We start from the raw sequence: 16,938 nt of genomic DNA on the forward strand, positions 1-16,938 counted from the left end.
GGCCATCTCCTCTCATTCTGTCACTTGATACTAGGAAGAAGAGACCAGATGACAGGCATCTGCTTCTTGCCACCAAACCTACCTCATTAGCTACTGACTAATTCTTGGCAAACCAGACTCAGCTTTCCCTATCAGGAGCTATCTATGCACACGACAGTATCTTTTCTTCTGAGCAACCTTAAAAAGACAAACAAACAAAAAAACATTTGTTCCTAGGTTATCTTCATCAGATTCAGTCACAACCGCACTTGGCAAAACCAAAGCGAAGATTTTCTCCACTTTAAAACCAGGAAAAGGCAGGAAGACATTGAGAAAATGCTACTAATTGATTGTTTATCTTTCTTTATTAAATACAACTGGACTGCTGAGAGAGTCCTAGATGAAAACAAAAAGAACCCTAATAGGCTCAGATTAAAGCCTGCCCTCTGAAAATTATCAGGAAAAGAAAAGAAGGGAAAGCATTGCTGAAGAATAAGGCATGCCAAGAAGAACCACAGGATTTTTATTTTTTGATTAGATGAGGGAAAGGCTGAGAAATGATGAAACAAATATACACAATTCCAGCCTGCTTCAGTAAGTTTCCAATAGCTTTTTGAGAGTAAAACCTTGGGCAGCTTTGTAAACATGGTGTTCAGGAGAGAACGAGAGTCAGAGCCCTCCTGGGGTAGAAAATGTGTACTGCGGTTAGCCAAGGGGTGGGCAATTGCACTGCAACATTCAAACCCGATGAGCGCAGGAGCAGATTTCTTTCTGTTCTTTTCCACTGAGAATTATTTATCCGAGAAGTGTGTAAAGCCAACTCACACGGGTAGGGCAGAGTGCTGGTCTTCAGGAAACTCCAATGCCAAGATTTTGCTCTGCTATGCAGGTAACTTGCATTTGGATCGTTCCTGATTATCTTTACTTGCCTGGGTAGGTAATTACTATAGGAAAAGTATATCTGTGAAGGAGTGAAAACAAAAAGTGCTGAGGGAGCAAGACTTCAGGACGATGACATTTGACTACTAAACCCTCATTCAGGTGTCCTGGGTTAGTTTGCATCATCCTCCCCAGGAATCAGCAGGCCCCTTTGCAATGGGCATTTCCCCAGTTTGCACAGGAAGGGGACTTCCAGCCCTAGAGCTGTGCCATACTCATTAGCAAAGGCTCAGTTAACACTGGTGTTAAGATTATTTCATCCCCAGGGGCTGTTGTGGGCTGTCAGGCCAGCAAGGTACTTAGGGATAGGTTTTCTTGATTCTGTGAAGATTGGCAAAAAAATGTGTCATTGCTTGAGGGCGAGTGGTCTGGGCTTGGAAGATGAAAGGAAACAACTGAACTAGCAGAAATATGTAAGTAGGCTACAGGTGCATGGTACTTGTTCTGAACATCTGCAGTCTTTCTCTCACTCCTTGTGCCAACAATGTGCAATCTTACAGGTACTCAGCTATTGATCAGATTGGAAGCTGTTCAAGTACAGGTTGACTTCAAGCAACACTGTGGTCCACATGTAGAGGAACACATACTGTCAGAATGTAGGCCACCTGCAACAACAACAGAAAAAGACTTTATTGTATTGGTCAAATAGTCAACTGTGCATGCCTGCTGCAGCTGTAAAAGGACAGTGGAGATGTGTTTGATATCGTAACTTGTGGTGGAAGGCAGCTGAAGGAGACACCTTAAAAGCCCTGATAAGATCTTCATTTGCTGATTTCTGCAAACAGCTAATTGCACAATTCTGTAAGGAACCAAGAGATCTTTAATGGTATAGATTACAAACCCATGTAAAAGTGAAAGGGGTTGAAATGTTTATCCCTTATAAACCCATTATATATATAATCTGTTCAGGAATTCAAATCCCATGATAAAGAGGCCTCTGACAGCTGGTCACCCTTGCCTGAGGATTCAGCTGCCTCCATCCTGTCCTTCTGTTCACTAATGCTTTTAAAGAGCCATAACACAGAAATAAATCTGTTCTCACCAATGCAACAGTAAGTCCCAGTGCCAAAGTTCCCAGCCATCCCACCACACTCTAGAAATGTACATTTTTTAATCAGTGTCAGCAGATAAAAACTTTCTAGCACTGTTGTTTTCATGTCTTCTTTCTTGCTGTCCCCTCCTGATGTACTCAGCAAGACCACTGCTCTCTCTTGGCTCAGATCCCTGCCTGAGGGGATCTCTTGCTACAAGCATTTGCCTAGTTTCAGCCGTAGCCCTGAGTGTGATCTGCTCACATCTAGAAAGCTTGCAATGACAGAGACAGCAGGAAAGGCATAGGCAAGTAAGCCCCAGGAGGAGCTGTCTGCTGAACTCTGTTAACAGCTTGAGGACTCCAAAGATTTGGAGATAGCTCATGGCAAAGTCCATCAATTTTGGTACTTGGGAAAATCCCCAGCTGCAAGTGCAGCTTATCACAAAGTATTATTTCTGAGTAGTACCTTTTCTTTTTCTTTTTTTTTTTTTTTTTTTAGTGAATGGTCAGGAGCTTTTTTCCAGGAATTTCTGATTAACAAATATTTCATCAGTGTTTTAAGAATATAAATCCTAGTGGGAACCTTAACCTGAATGTAAAACACATTATTTAGCAGGTGTCTGCTGGGTTCACAGGAGACCCAAAACACAAGGTATCAGCCACTGCAGAGTGAAGCCATGTGTGGCAGGGACACAGCTTGGTATCGTCTGTATAGACCTTGTCTGATCCTCATGTTTATTCCACTGTAAGCAAGGATTAATTACTGAAGTTATGATATAGAGTCTATCAAATAACCACTTAACCTGCCTCAAACCCATTGTTGTGTTAAACACAATATTCAGGACTGATCTTAGTGAAGACCTATGAAGGCATGGGATTGCCTGGTCTACCCTGCTACCTTGCCTGTGCAGAAATTCAGAGCCAGAATTTTATGTCTAGTTGCCTGCTTACTTACGTAGGCAGGGCAGAGAGTGTGCTGCCAGTCCAAGGATGCGCTGAGGATGTGGACGGGAAGGCCCCATGGGGCACTGGGAGCATCCCTGTGGGAGGGTAGTGGTGGTGGTGGTGCACCGCAGATGGTCTGGGTCTGTCTGCTTTCACAGCCAGAGGAGCAGCAAACTGCAGGTCCTTGTTGGAGAGAGACAAAGAGTGATTTGTGAAATCTGTGTCCCCATGGGAAGAGATGCTGGCTGAGGGGCTGGGTTCCCACTTGGCCACCCTTTGGTAAAGTTGTCCTTCAGCACATATCTAGAGTTCAGTTTTGCAAGCTCCGACACAGAAGGTCCAGTAAATGCTTGGTTATTTCAGATTTTGCCTGATATTCAGAGGCACTCAGAACCCACAACACCCAATTTATTCCACTAGCCTGCATCAGGGAAATAAACAGTGACAGGATGGCCTGAGGATGAAGTTTGGGACCGGGGGACACAAGCTCATCCTGCCATCTTCCCCTCTATGCAAGGTCCTGCACGGAAAACTGCATATGTTGTCTCTCCCACCACCAGCGCCTCAGACATCCCCCATGGTATGGGGGAGAAGAGCATTCAAAAGCAGAAACTGCAAAGTTGAAGGAAAATAGAAAAGGGCTTCTGTTGGAGGTGATTCTCAGTACAGCTCTGACATAAGGAAAAGTCAGTACTGCCTGCCATTTCCACAGGAGGTCCACTCTGAGACTGTAGCTATGAGTGACCTCCTGGGATGTCAGCACCCTGAAATGCCAGAGCTAGCAGCTGCTCTTGGAGGCTTTCTGTCTGGGCAGACATTTGGTTCCAAGCAGGTGCAGAAACCCATCAGCTCCCTCCAGGCCATGGGCTGGGCTACAGAGGATTGCATTTCCTACTGCTCCATTAAACCCAGGGCCAAGGGCTTTTTGAGTTGTCTGTTGGTTTTGCAAATAGCATGTAGGAAAGGTGTGAGCGAGCAGGGCAAGGAGTGCAGAAGTGTGGGAGGAGTGTTAGTTTCTCAGCACCCGATAACAACCTTAAGGCCTGAGAAACAACAAACCCACAGATCTTTCTTAGAGCACAGGGAAAATACGTAGTTAGCCTAAAAAGGAAGTACAAAAAGTACTGGGGAATTTTTTTCAACACTGGGACATCCCCTCCTCCCCAAATATCAACTGTCCTTGCTTCTTAGGCAGTAAACGCTACAAAAGAGAGATTAGAAATGCATTTTCCAAAAGCACTTAAGGATGCTAAAGAGCTACAGCACTCTGATAAAAATAGCTTAGGAATTGGGCATCTAAGGATATGTTCCAAATTACCTGCATCTTATGAGGCCCTGGGCATGTTTTGGAAAAACTCCTGTAGGGATCTACACACCCAAAATATCTTTAAGATCTGACTTTCAGAGCTCAGTAGCCATTGGTTTTCAGTGAGACAGGAACTAGAGCAGTGGGGCTCCAAGTATGATCATAAAATCTGTGCTTCAGCTCTAGATCATTTGAAACTGCCAGGTTAAACTTTACCAGTTACAGGATTTGTAACACAAATATTGTTCTGATGTCCTTGCGGACTACCCTAGGTGATCCTGCTTTGGCAGGGGAGTTGGACTCGATGACCTCTGGAGGTCCCTTCCAACCTCTAATGTACTGTGATGTGTGCAGCAAGTGGACCTGCAGCAGCAGTGTAGATGTCTTCCATGTGTAGTCTGTTAGTGGTTCAACTGTACAGGCCAGATAATTTTCAGAGCTGGACTGAATCCAGTTTGCACTTGTGGAGAAGATATTCTTCCATTGGGTCCTGTCACAGTGCTTGCCCTAACAGTCTGGGCTCTGTTCTGTTACACTATTCTGGTGCAGTGGGTTTCAAGATGCATGCAGCTGTTAAACATTCCAGACTTTCTGCATGTTTTGTCCAGGCCGTGCACCCTCCCCAGGAGATCAACCATTGCTTTGTGTGAGCAAGGATGTCCTTCAGCTTCCAGTGTTACCTGCTGTGCATGCTGAACTGGGGGAGAGCTGGCTCCAGTAGGCTGTGCGAATACCATCGGTGGCAGAGCCTTCAGCATCATGTTCTGCATGATAATCTGGTGCATTTGAGCATTCTGCATCAGCATCATCTCTACCATATCTGAGGAGAGGTTACCCGAAGGAAGAAGTTAAGAGCTTTATCAGCAACTGGCAGGCAGCAGAGGCATCTTGGTAAAAAGGGACCTCCAGGATACAGATTGGTCAATGGAACTGAGACAAAGCACTAGAAAGGGACACATGAAAATATCTGCATTATTTGCTTAGGCAATGCAAAATTAATGTCTAAGAAGATTGTTCATACAAACCTTCCTCTTTCTTCTCTCTTCTACAAAGCCACTGCTGAGCATCTTCTGTCTGGCTAGGCTGACTGGCAGGCTAGAGAAGGGCTGAGTGCTCAACCTCTCTTGCTTGCTCCAGCATGGACTGGCTCCCTACAGGGCTCTGTTGCTTCTGCTCACGATCATTATTTCCATGTGAGAGGTTCCCTGATCTTTATATGATATTGCAGTAACAGTTTGAGAGTCCACTGCATGCACATCAAATCTACTTATCATGACCTCTGAGTCCTAATAACAAAGGACCTCTGCAGAGGAACAAATTTGGTTGGTGGGGAAGGAAAGGAAGGAAGGATGGGGGATAAAAGACAAAATTATCAAGACAAATCTCCTATTATATTTTTTTAATTGGTCACACCACAATAAATTTACATGTATCAGCTTCAGAAAAGTTATGCATGAATTGATACTGTTTTGTTTGTGAAAATAAACAAAATTTTTAAATCCAAACACTTATGGTGAAGAAAGAGCTGAGAAATACTGCCTGAGGATTTCTCTGTGGGATGAAGAAACACCTCTGGCTGAAGGTTGAGCCAGGGAGGTTATACCAAATTTTTGTTCATGTATTTTTTCACAGGAGCATCCACCTATGTTTAGAAACAAACTCTTTTTATTGGCATTTCAGTATATTTGGAACAGCACTTTCAGCTGTTCTGTCTTGTTTTCAAAGATTAGGCATAATAAAAGCCTGTATTGTCCTGAGGACATTGAACAGTAGGTTAACAGGAACAAAAGAATAAAGAACAGAATTTAGAAGCCTGTTTCTTAATTTTGGAATAATCTGTATGGATGAGTTTGACCTTGCTAATATTATCCAGTGCCTTGCACTGAACTGGTTTGCCTTCCCAAGCTTCCCTGGCAGATTCACCTGGCTTTGCTGAGCTTTTAGTCCCTTTGTCTTTAGTTTTAGCAATGAGAATTTGTCTGAAAGCCTCTCAGAAATGGTATCTAGTCCATTTATGGAGTGAAATTCCCACAGCTCCAGCAGCAGCCCAGTCATGAAACAGCACATCACTAACTAGCTTGGGTGATGTCCCATGCCCCCTTCCACTTGCTGTGACATCTTGCCTGCCCTCTCTGGGCCTGGTGATGAGAGCTGGCAGCTAGACAAAGAGCGCATTACCTTCCTTAATGCTTCCAGAACGGAGGGCTGCCAAAGGCTGGGCTGAGGGAATCTGCGTGATCAGAGGGGGTGGCTGAGGTAACTGCTGGATGATGGTGGCAGGCTGAGGTGGTATCTGAGAAAGAAAGAAAAATGGAGAAGTCAGGGTTGGTTTTGGCCAGATCCATCATTTTTGGAAGGGCAGAGCAGCAGGTATCATCAGCCCAGACTTCAGTAAGGCTTTGGACATTGTCTCCCATGATGTCTTCACAGAGAAGCCATTGAGGTTGTGGGCTGCATGAGCAGACAATCATGTGCATTGGAAACTGGATGAATGGCTGGGCTAGAGTGTGAGCAATCCCCCTGCTGCTCTTGCTCCCTCATTCCTACAGTAAACCATTCACATTGTTCATTTTGTGCCTGATTCTGTAATATGATTTCCCTTAGATTTTGCCTAGGGTAGTAAGAGTCCCATGCAACAGCAAGAGACCTATCTTCCCTTTTGGTGGGATGTGTATTTCCACACAGCTCCCAAGTGGTTGTCTCAGATGGGCATAGTGCTAGCAGTGTTTCCTAGGAGAGAGGATCCTTACCGTCTGCTGGATAATCCTTGGTGGCTCCACTTGGGGAGCTGGAAAAGGTATCTGGTAGACATGTGAGGGGGCAGCTCTGTGGTTATGGCACTGACCTCCAGCTGGTGCAAGGGGCTGTGAAAGCTTTTCCAGAAGGTGCTGCTCCTACAAAGTCAAGTATCTTCTTAAAGAAAATTTGGTCACAGAAAGGCAGACAGTGCTGTTACACTCTCTGGACAAAATAGGATTAGCCCCTGGGAGCTGGCAACAAGCAGGACACAGCCTCACTCATGAGAACACTGCTGCAGAAATGTCCAGCACCACTGCATCTGACAGGCAGGACACAAGTGACCACTGCACAAAAGGAAGCACTCAACCAGTGTCCACACAAGTATAAGGAGAGTGTTTTTTCCCCCTTACCTTGAAGGCTTACAGTTTTCAGTGTGAGCAAATAAGAATGGAAAGCAAGCAAACAAATAAAATTGCCAAAGAACTGGGAAAACATTTCCTTAATGGTTGGTACCCTTCACATACTAAGATTAAGTAACAGTTACTATAACCCCAATTTTGGCAGCATTAAAAATCCCTTCTTTGTATTTGGCACTACCCCAGAGAGCTTATGATACAGAAGTTCAGGACAAACAGCATCAACCCACCAACTAACCGGAGTGGGTGCAATCTTTTTTAGCTGTAGTGAGGGATACATATTGCACTCTCTCCCCTTTCCCTGAAGCTGGCCAGCCTCTGTAATTGGAACAAGCAGAGGATTGGATACTGCCCAGCTGGAGAAATAAAGTACAGGAGAAAAGTAAATCCACTTCATCAGTGAATGGGCAAATAACCTGGCCCTTCCTGTTGTTTCTGTCCAGAGAGGGCTCTTACTCTAAGATCTTGCAGGAGGTTTTTCCTTCGCCTTAGTGCACTTTGGAACATATCCTCATGTCCATTCCCTGAAGGAAGAAAAGTCTATTATCACCTCGAAGGATCACAAAGGCAGAACCATTATAGCACCTACAGGATGAGATTAACTTGTAAAAACGTGTCCTTCCACAAACGACTTTAGGCTACTGTTCTTGTTAAATCCACAAACAGATCATGAGTTTACAACACATGCAGACACAGCTGATCAGCAGATCTACAAAGGCAATGCAGCTTCTCTGAAAAACAAACTTTTTAGCTCTTTTTAACCCCCTGGCTTGGAAAAACGTTTAAGCCTGACATTTTCTATATCTACTCTGTATATGCAGAGTATGATTGTGCAAAGTGTGAAAAAAGCTTTTTGTGATGTATCTAAACAAACTCAGTTTTGAATGTCAACTTTTCTGTTTCTTTTTTTGTTCTGAATCGACTTCCTTTTTGGTTCTTCCCACATACATCTGATTTTGCACTCACTTGAAATGAAAATAAGAAAGAATGTTTTCAGATACATTGGAGGCATGTCTGGGGTTTCCTCTGAAAGGTCTCACTTTTTATCTTCAAAAGAGTTTGATAAAGGTACAAGCTATTTTAAACTGCCTTATTTATCAGCTTGTATCTGGTTCACTAGCTTGCATAGAGAATTGTCTAAAGTTTGGACTTCATTAGCATGCTAGGATTCCTGACCTCTCTGCACAAACCAAAATCAGGATGTAATTGTACTTTGTGGTTTTCTGGTAAAGTGGTTTCACAGCTCTTATCAACAGTCCTTGAGACCAATGCTTTCAGTATAACAATTTGTTTCAAATGATGAATTTTTAGTTTTGTTTTGTTTTACACTGGAAACCATGCTCTGGTCTGCACAAGGCTATGCTGAGCAGCTTCAAAAGTACAAAGCATCATTAGCAGTGGAGTGTTCCTCCTGCCTGGATCCCTCAGAGTTGTCCCAATGTTCCCTTTTCAAGATCACCTCAGCCAAGCTTAGAGCTGGACTGCAACAGGAGCTTGGTCCTAGGTACAGGAGCTAGGACAAATAGAATCACCAGTAATTTGCTGCAGATGAACCAGCCTTTGCAGCTGAGAGGCTGTAGAGGACATCTAGGTAGGAGGTCATTCTTATGTCAGTACTCAGCTGTTTGATCACTTCCCTTTGTCAAAAAAACAAACCAAAAAACCTCCAACCAACCAACCAACCAACAACAGCAAGAAAGCAGTTGAGGAAACTGAAAAGATAAAGTGTAGATAGCTGCACAGTATAGCAACCTTGTTCTTGCATCAAGGCTGCTAAGATTCACCAGCTTGGTTAGCATAGAGAGTAGTATAGAGGTTGACATTACTGCACAAGCTTCACTGGACCTTGCATTTTTTGTTACTTCCAACCCCAGGGCTGTATACAGATTTAGATACTCAGGCTGGGCTGAGGCAGCACTGACTCAAGTTCAGAGTCTCCTTCCTGCTCTCCAGAAAATGTCTCTGTCAGAGCCAAGACAGGGAAAGTTCAGCTACCCAGATGTCCAACTACTGAGCGCAAAGCTTTTCAGGAAGAGATGTGACCATCTGATGTGTCCAGCTAAGGAACTCATGCCTGAGAACATCACTATGCCCTTTTCATATTAGAACAAAAGGTTCTCTTTTACTTGCAGCTGAGAGAGGTGACTCCATCTTCTCTAGGTTCTCCTGTTCATTTTCCAGTCTCTGTTGACAAAACCACAGCAAGAATTGGTTATAGGGCAAAGATCACAACAATTTCCAAACCTACCTTAAAGGCATAGGTTTGCAAAGGAGGATAAAAAGCCAAGGTGGAGATAATGGTGTTTCTTAACAGTTAAATCACAGCTAGTGAAGTATCACACAGTGTCACAGTATCGCTAAGGTTGGAAGAGACCTCAAGGATCATTGAGTCCAACCTGTCACCACAGACCTCATGACTAGACCATGGCAGCAAGTGCCACATCCAATCTCCTCTTGAACACCTCCAGGGATGGTGACTCCACCACCTCCCTGGGCAGCCCATTCCAATGGCTAATGACTCTCTCAGTGAAGAACTTTCTCCTCACCTTGAGCCTAAACTTCCCCTGGCACAGCTTGAGACTGTGTCCTCTTGTTCTGGTGCTGGTTGCCTGGGAGAAGAGACCAACCCCTTCCTGGCTACAACCACCTCTTTATAAATCTAGTTAGGGTAAAAGAACAGTCAAGCTTCCAACTGGCTGGGTTATGGCAGACCTGGAAACTGATAGCATGGTGAATCAAAAGACTTACACATGATTTATTTTGTAAGACAATGAGATGGATCATATGAATTTGATCACAGACAGTTTTGGGTGTTTGATGCCCTATCAGGCCCAAATGCCCTAGACCAGCTGCATCCAGAGCTTCCATCCACACCTGCTGTTCATGTGCCCAGGAACCTCTTTAATTTCAGCTCTAAGTCTTCAGTTCTTGCTTTAAACTGGATGAGTAACTCGTCTGCAGTTCAATTATAGTCATGTCTTTGGCTATGGATCCTATTAACCCTGTTCCAAACATGCAAACACTTCTCAGGTTGGCCTTGGACCTGCCTCATAACCATGAGCTTGTCTGATAGGACTGGAATTTTTTTTTAACCTGGCCACCCTTTCTAGCTCTGCCCTGCTTGCCACCCTTGGGGGCTGGCCAGCCAGGCCCCTGCTCTCCTGTGTTATTGTGCTCAACTCCTTGCTCCTTAAGGATCAGCCGGCCTTTGTTGCTCCCTGATGCTCTTTTCTTAGTTCTGTATGACTCCACACTGGTGACAGTTTTCACTTCAAATACCTGTGGCATCTAAGATTAAAAACTCCCAGACTCTAATCTGGGAAATAGATTAGATGCCACTTTTAGCATACATATCTCCAGGCAAATTGTTTCTCTTTCCAGACAACTCTTTAAGTAGCTTCCTGAGGACACAGAAACAGAAGCTGCACGCTAGTGGATGTCAGATATACTGAGGATGGAGGAATAGGGCTGAGTAGAGAACCCTGGGTGCCTTATTGTGTCAAGTCACAAGAAAACTACTGGAATTCTATGTTGTCTGTTATTGTGCTTCCAGCAAAGATCTGCTCATGTTTCACAGTAACACATCTTGTCTGAAAGTAGACAAAAAAGGAAGCATAAAATTGCCTTAAAAAAATCCAAGGTCCTCTTCATCCAAAATTTGCTGCTAAATTTTGTCTATCACAACTCAAACTGCTGACGTCTCCCCTAAGTTCAGCCACTTTAATACGATTTTTAACTTACTGTAGGTCTATGTAAACCTGTACAATATTTAACAAAGTGAAAATGACTGTAGCATGCCTGTGCTTCGGTCTGCCTCTGCTTGCACCAAGAAAGAGGTTCTCAATTGGCTTCAAATCTGCTTTGTATCTCAGTAGAAATATAATTAAGCAGGCAAAAGCAAAAAGCAGAGCAAAGCTGACCACTGCAGTTCTTCCCTTACCTTTTCTAGGAGTTTGAGTTTCAGTTGTGTCAGATGATCCACCATCGAAGGATCTGTCATTGTAGCAGTCTTCTGGAAGTGCAGGCAGGCAAAACCAGGTTAAAATGCTAAGCAAAGGCATATAGTTTTTCAGTGGTCATTTTTACTTCTCTGCAATCTGCACAGAAGATTAATTCATTTAGGGAAAAAAAAACACACCAACACAAAACAAAACCGAAAACCCCACAAGATCGTGAGCAATTGAGGGAAGAAGACAAAGTCTTCAGCAGCTTCCCTTCCATATAAAAAAACGAGTGTTCATCACAATGTCAGAGACACAGTGTTTACTGCCGTTTCCCTCAATGCATTTTTGTGTGGCAGGTTGTGATGGTCACAGAAAGATAACTCAGGGTAAATATTTATCAGTTTTTAATGGTTAATAGCCTTTCCCCAGCAGCGTTACCAAGCCTGGCCCTCTGTGCTGTTACTGTCTTCTGAGCAGCTCAAAGTTTTGTGCCTGTAACCTAGTTGCAAGGTTTGTTGTGTTAATCTACAGTTTAAACAACTTAATCTCTAGGTGTAGAAGCTTATGTACCCTTTGTAAAGCAAATACTCAGCACTTCAAGTGTGCAAAATAAAACCAGTGGCTCCTTAACACAAGCCCAATGTTAAGGGTCATATTATGATCTTGTTGATTGATCTCTGATAGCAATGTTTATTCCACTGTAAGGGGGCTGTACGCTTTTGACAAAGTGTAAAAAAGCCCAAACTTTGGATGAGTTTTCCTCACCAGATAGTAATTAAAAATGCAAAAAATTAAGAAACATAGGTGGAACTCATGCGTATCACATTTTAAACCCAGTTCGGCTCCTCAGGGAGTGAAGTTACAGTCCTTTCCTTACTTGAAGGTCACAACAAAACTGCAGTTGAGTCACTGCTGGCAGCTGGAGCAGCTGATAGGTGCTTGTAGGGAGGTGTGTGGGAGCAGCACGAATTAATTCCTCCAGCTGTGACCCACACAGCACGTGTGTGCAATACGTCCTTAAAAAATACATAGGCTGGTAGTCACCGAGGAGGATATAGAAACTGAGATGTGGGAATCCCAAAAATAGCTGTGCCATGTCAGAGCTGGGGCTCAGCTTTCTTTGACAGGGCTCATTTGCAAATGTTACAAGTGACAGGGCAGGAGAGAAAACCCTCTAACCTGCCAGTAGTTTTCCTGAGAAACAGTTCTATGTGCATTTTTGTACTTTAAAACCCCTAACAGATTTTTTTGCATGTTATCTCTAACATCTTTGACCTCTTCATCTTTTGGACAGCTGTGACAGTCTTTGACAAGGAGTTTCCTGGATGACATAAATTTAAGCTTAAGCCTAGTTATTCAATTAAAGTGCATAGGTATAGCTTATGTAACTGTTAGGAAAAAAAAAATTATATTTAGACCATTTTAAATCTAGATTCCTGAAAATGTTATTGGAAATCTCCTAATTTATTATGTGAAATTTCTATTACTGTTCTCTGTGCATTTTTCCCATACCATTTGTGACTTAGAATCATATAAACAGAACCATTTAGGTATCCTATTTGCATTCAGGTGCCTCTTTTCTAAGCAAGAGAATCTATTTAATTTGTTCTCAAATAGCAGCTTTTCCTTATTCATTGATCTCATAACTCAGCAGGGAAGGTATAATGCAAGAGCCCACACAGGCTGTTCAGCCCCTCCACTATAAGCCACTCTCTGAAAGGGCTGCATTAGCTGCACCTGTGATGACACCATGGTTATATGTGTTTGTACAGTCTCATGTTTATCCTAGTTGCTTCTCTCTGTACCTTTGTAGTTCATAAATCCATTTGTAATGAGGTGACCAGGGTTGTTGGTAGCATTCAGGCAGTTACATAGCAAAGCAAACTGTTGGCGTCTCCAGATAACCACAACAGCAACAAGCTGGTTATGAGTCATTGATGGTGCTGTATCAGACCTTTGACTGCTGATGAATATCAAGGCGATGTTTTACCATCATAGAATTGTTGGAATTGGAAGGGACCTCAAGAATCATCTAGCTCTAACCCCCCTGTCATGGGCAGGGACCCCTCACACTAGGTTGCTCAGAGCTACATCCAGCCTGGATCCATCAACTGGTTTAATAAAGTGTCCCCTAGAAGTTAAATTTGTAGAGTCTTCATTGCTATCCAAATAGAGGGTTACAAGAAAGGTTGACAAAAAGAACCAAGTATAAGCATTCCATTAAAACACAGCATCAGTGTTAAGCTGCCGCATTGACTGTAGAGGAAATGTAGAGAAAGAGAAATATCTGCCAGGGGTGACAGGAATACCAGAGAAAATAACAATACTAAGTTAAAAAATGCTTTCCACCAAATCTGCTAAGGGGTGTTTCTTTTCCTACACAGGATACCCTGGTCACAGTGGGATCCCTACTCTAAGGACATCTGACAACCTTCTAATTAATGGTTTGCCAGAAACGTGCTAACCAGACACAAGAGGATCTTTGCCAAAAGGGATATATGGTTACACTGAGTCACAGACTAGGGATCACACATGAACATGGTGAAGCAAAAGAGAAAAACTAGCCAAATTTATTTCTGCAAAAGATTAGCAGGACTTTTGCATGCCCCTCACAGAAGATCATTATTCTGCTCTATTTAGCAGTGCTGAAGTCAGAGTTTGGATACTGTGCCTAATTTTAGACATGGTGGTTTAAGAGAGAAAGAACCTCAGGGGGAGTAAGGAAAGATAAAAATGGTACATTTACAAAATTCTGAGGGAGACTTGGTAGAACTGGCTTTCTTTAGATGGTAAGTAGATGGTGAGGAGAGGACAGGTTAGCAGTCTTTAAACAAATGAAAGGAAACAAGAGCAGGGTGGGGAGTTTCTGTCTGAAAAGGCTTGGCAGAAAGCATTTGACTTAATGAAGGAGAGAAAAACCTGATGAAAACAGCAAGATAAATGATGGAGCACCTATCTAAGAAAAAGTTTCACAGAAGCTGTTGGAAAACAATACAGATAAACAACTGTGATTAACTTTGTAGGACTGCTGGACCCCTCCTCAGATAGGAGAATGGATTACATAACCTGGTGAGGTCCATACCAGTACTACATTTCTACGGATTCTTTCCTTGTTTTCAATACTTTATGCCCTCGATTTCCATTACTATGACTTCTAAAACACACTGTAAAAACCCCCAAACTGACACACCTTGAAATATCCTAAGACTATAAACTTTCATGCTCTGGTTCCACAGAGTTTCAGTGTTAGAAAGATGTTTTAATGTATTAAACAAGAGTTAGGAGGATAAAAAACCCCCACAAAACCACACTCCCACAAACATTACCAATGGAGAAGTTCATATAATATCCTTTCAAATAAGTATCTGCTTTTGCCAATTGTAATGTTGTAAATTAACAGTTGATAGCTCTTGTTAGGCTGCTTCATGGTTACAAGTATTGTAATAATGTCCCATCTGCATTTTTAAGCTAAACATATTTTACAGTTAGAGTTATTTAATACCACTGTCATGTAACAAAGTTCAATGTTGTTTTTTACTGTTATTTCTGAAAATAGTTGACAAGGGTTAGGGCTGGGCCTGCCACTAAATGAGTCACAGATGGTCTATACCAGCCTCAGTCCCTCCCAAAGGGAAAAGAAAAGGAATAAATGAGACATAGTTATGAATTGGAAAACTAAGAGTACTTTAATGAAAATAGCAACAATAAAATTAAATATACACAAATATATATAAAACTCATATTGAACTCAAACCACCTGATGGCAATTAGTCAACATCATCACCGATGCTGTGGCAGAAGTCCCAGACTGGACTCAGCAGCAGATGGAAACTGGATTCAGGAGCTGGATTCTGGAACACATGGATTTGGATCCAAGGCAGAAAAGAGTTCCCCTCAAGATGTCAGCCACTGAAGAAGAGGAAGAAGAACTTGACCTTTGTCATACTTCAGCATTATATCAAATATAACATATATGGAATGGAATGTACAGTTGGTCAGTTCAGGTGAGCCTGAACTGTCTGCTCCTCCCCACAGGTGCATCCTTTTACTCTGAACTCCCAAGGAGTACACAAGATTTAGCAGTGACCTTGGGCTGCACACCACTCCTTGGTACTAACTAGAAACATCCAGCTTTATCATTCCTAGAAACAGGCACTGTCTGGGAAAACATGCTGTCAGTTTTTGAAAGTAAAACCACTGAACAGAATTTGTTCACTTAGTTTCATAGTTTCATTCAGGGTTGGAAGGGACCACAAGGATCATCTAGTTCCAACCCCCCTGCCATGGGCAGGGACGCCCCACAGTAGATCAGGTTGGACAGAGCCTCATCCAGCCTGGTCTTAAACACCCCCAGGGACGGGGCCTCGACCACCTCCCTGGACAACACATTCCAGGGTTTCACCACTCTCATGGTGAAGAACCTCCTCCTCACATCTAGCCTGAATCTCCCCACCTCCGGCTTCATTCCATTCCCCCTAGTCCTATCACTACCTGAGATCCTCAGAAGTCCTTCCCCAGCCTTCCTGTAGGCCCCCTTCAGATACTGGAAGGCCACAATTAGGTCACCTCGGAGCCTTCTCTTCTGCTGACTGAACAGCCCCAACTCCTTCAGTCTGTCCTCATAGGAGAAGTGCTCCAGCCCTCTGATCATCCTTGTGGCCCTTCTCTGGACACGTTCCAGCACCTCCACATCCCTCTTGTAATAGGGGCTCCAGAACTGGACACAGTTCTAACTCAAAGCGCAACAACAACCCTCATTTGAACCAAATTATATTTATGATTGAGTACACTTACTTAAGTACACTATACTAATACTTTACTATATTTTTGATTGTTCTATACACTTATTTCTGCAAACAGTGGTCATTTATTTGCAGATATATTGTGGCAGCATCCAGAGTTCTCAACAAGATTTCATTACCAGCCTGATCTTAATGTGGTGTTATCAGCACTACTGTTAATTTACTTGAGCTATAAATGACCTCTACTGCTTTTACTGTTATGCCATGTAGGACTGCCCCCTGCAGAAACAGAGGTGGTAGCCCTGCCACACTGTCTGGTTGCCTTCAGTTCCCCCACTGCAAAGCTGCACTAGCAGTGCAGAACCCAAGTCCAGATGCTGGTGTTAGCTGATTGCCAGTTAGCTGACTCACTGCTGAAGACACATCCCTTTTCAAGCATTTCCACTTGAGCCAATTTAATCATATTAGCACTAGAAAACCTGACATTTTAACAAGCAGACAAGGATGTAAGAAAATATAATGCATGAGTTAGCTATTTAAAAGGAAAAAAAAAAAAAGTTGTTAAACAAACATGACTTACTCATTTAATATCTTTTTGGTGGAGCGAGGTGTCAAAGCAGCAATTTATTTTAAACTAAATTTATTAAAGTAACATATGTGATTTAACAAAACTGACATCATAAATGCCATATCTTTTTTAAGAAACCTTTTTGTTCTGAGTGATGGGATTAAAAGGAGGTAGTGCCTTGTATAGGCATTTGTCTAAGGGGGAGTTGTAATAGCAAGGGAGGAACCAGACAGTTCACCTTATCTATGTGTATGTAAATCACCAGGGTCTCTGCTAAGTACCTTACCTTGAATTTTGCTGTAAATCAGCAAGGGTCTGTCTGAAGAT

General features: G+C 42.9%; 1 protein-coding gene across 1 annotated transcript; it reads right to left on the reverse strand.

Moving 5' to 3' along the window:
• Positions 1–332: 332 nt before the first annotated feature.
• On the reverse strand, positions 333–11,742 carry CUNH21orf58 (chromosome unknown C21orf58 homolog). The gene is made up of 8 exons (XM_068138224.1): positions 11,298–11,742; positions 9,484–9,541; positions 7,814–7,881; positions 6,953–7,096; positions 6,381–6,495; positions 4,883–5,022; positions 2,907–3,079; positions 333–1,523 (listed from the first exon to the last, which is right to left on the reverse strand). The coding sequence occupies exons 1-8, from the start codon at positions 11,355–11,357 to the stop codon at positions 1,508–1,510; spliced, it is 774 nt and encodes a 257-aa protein (XP_067994325.1). The 5' UTR covers positions 11,358–11,742; the 3' UTR covers positions 333–1,507.
• Between the last annotated feature and the right edge of the window lie 5,196 nt (positions 11,743–16,938).

The sequence above is a fragment of the Melanerpes formicivorus genome, unplaced genomic scaffold, assembly GCF_026170545.1.
Source record: "Melanerpes formicivorus ecotype bairdi unplaced genomic scaffold, bMelFor1.0.p_v2 SCAF_5, whole genome shotgun sequence".
Taxonomy (NCBI): Eukaryota; Metazoa; Chordata; class Aves; order Piciformes; family Picidae; genus Melanerpes; species Melanerpes formicivorus.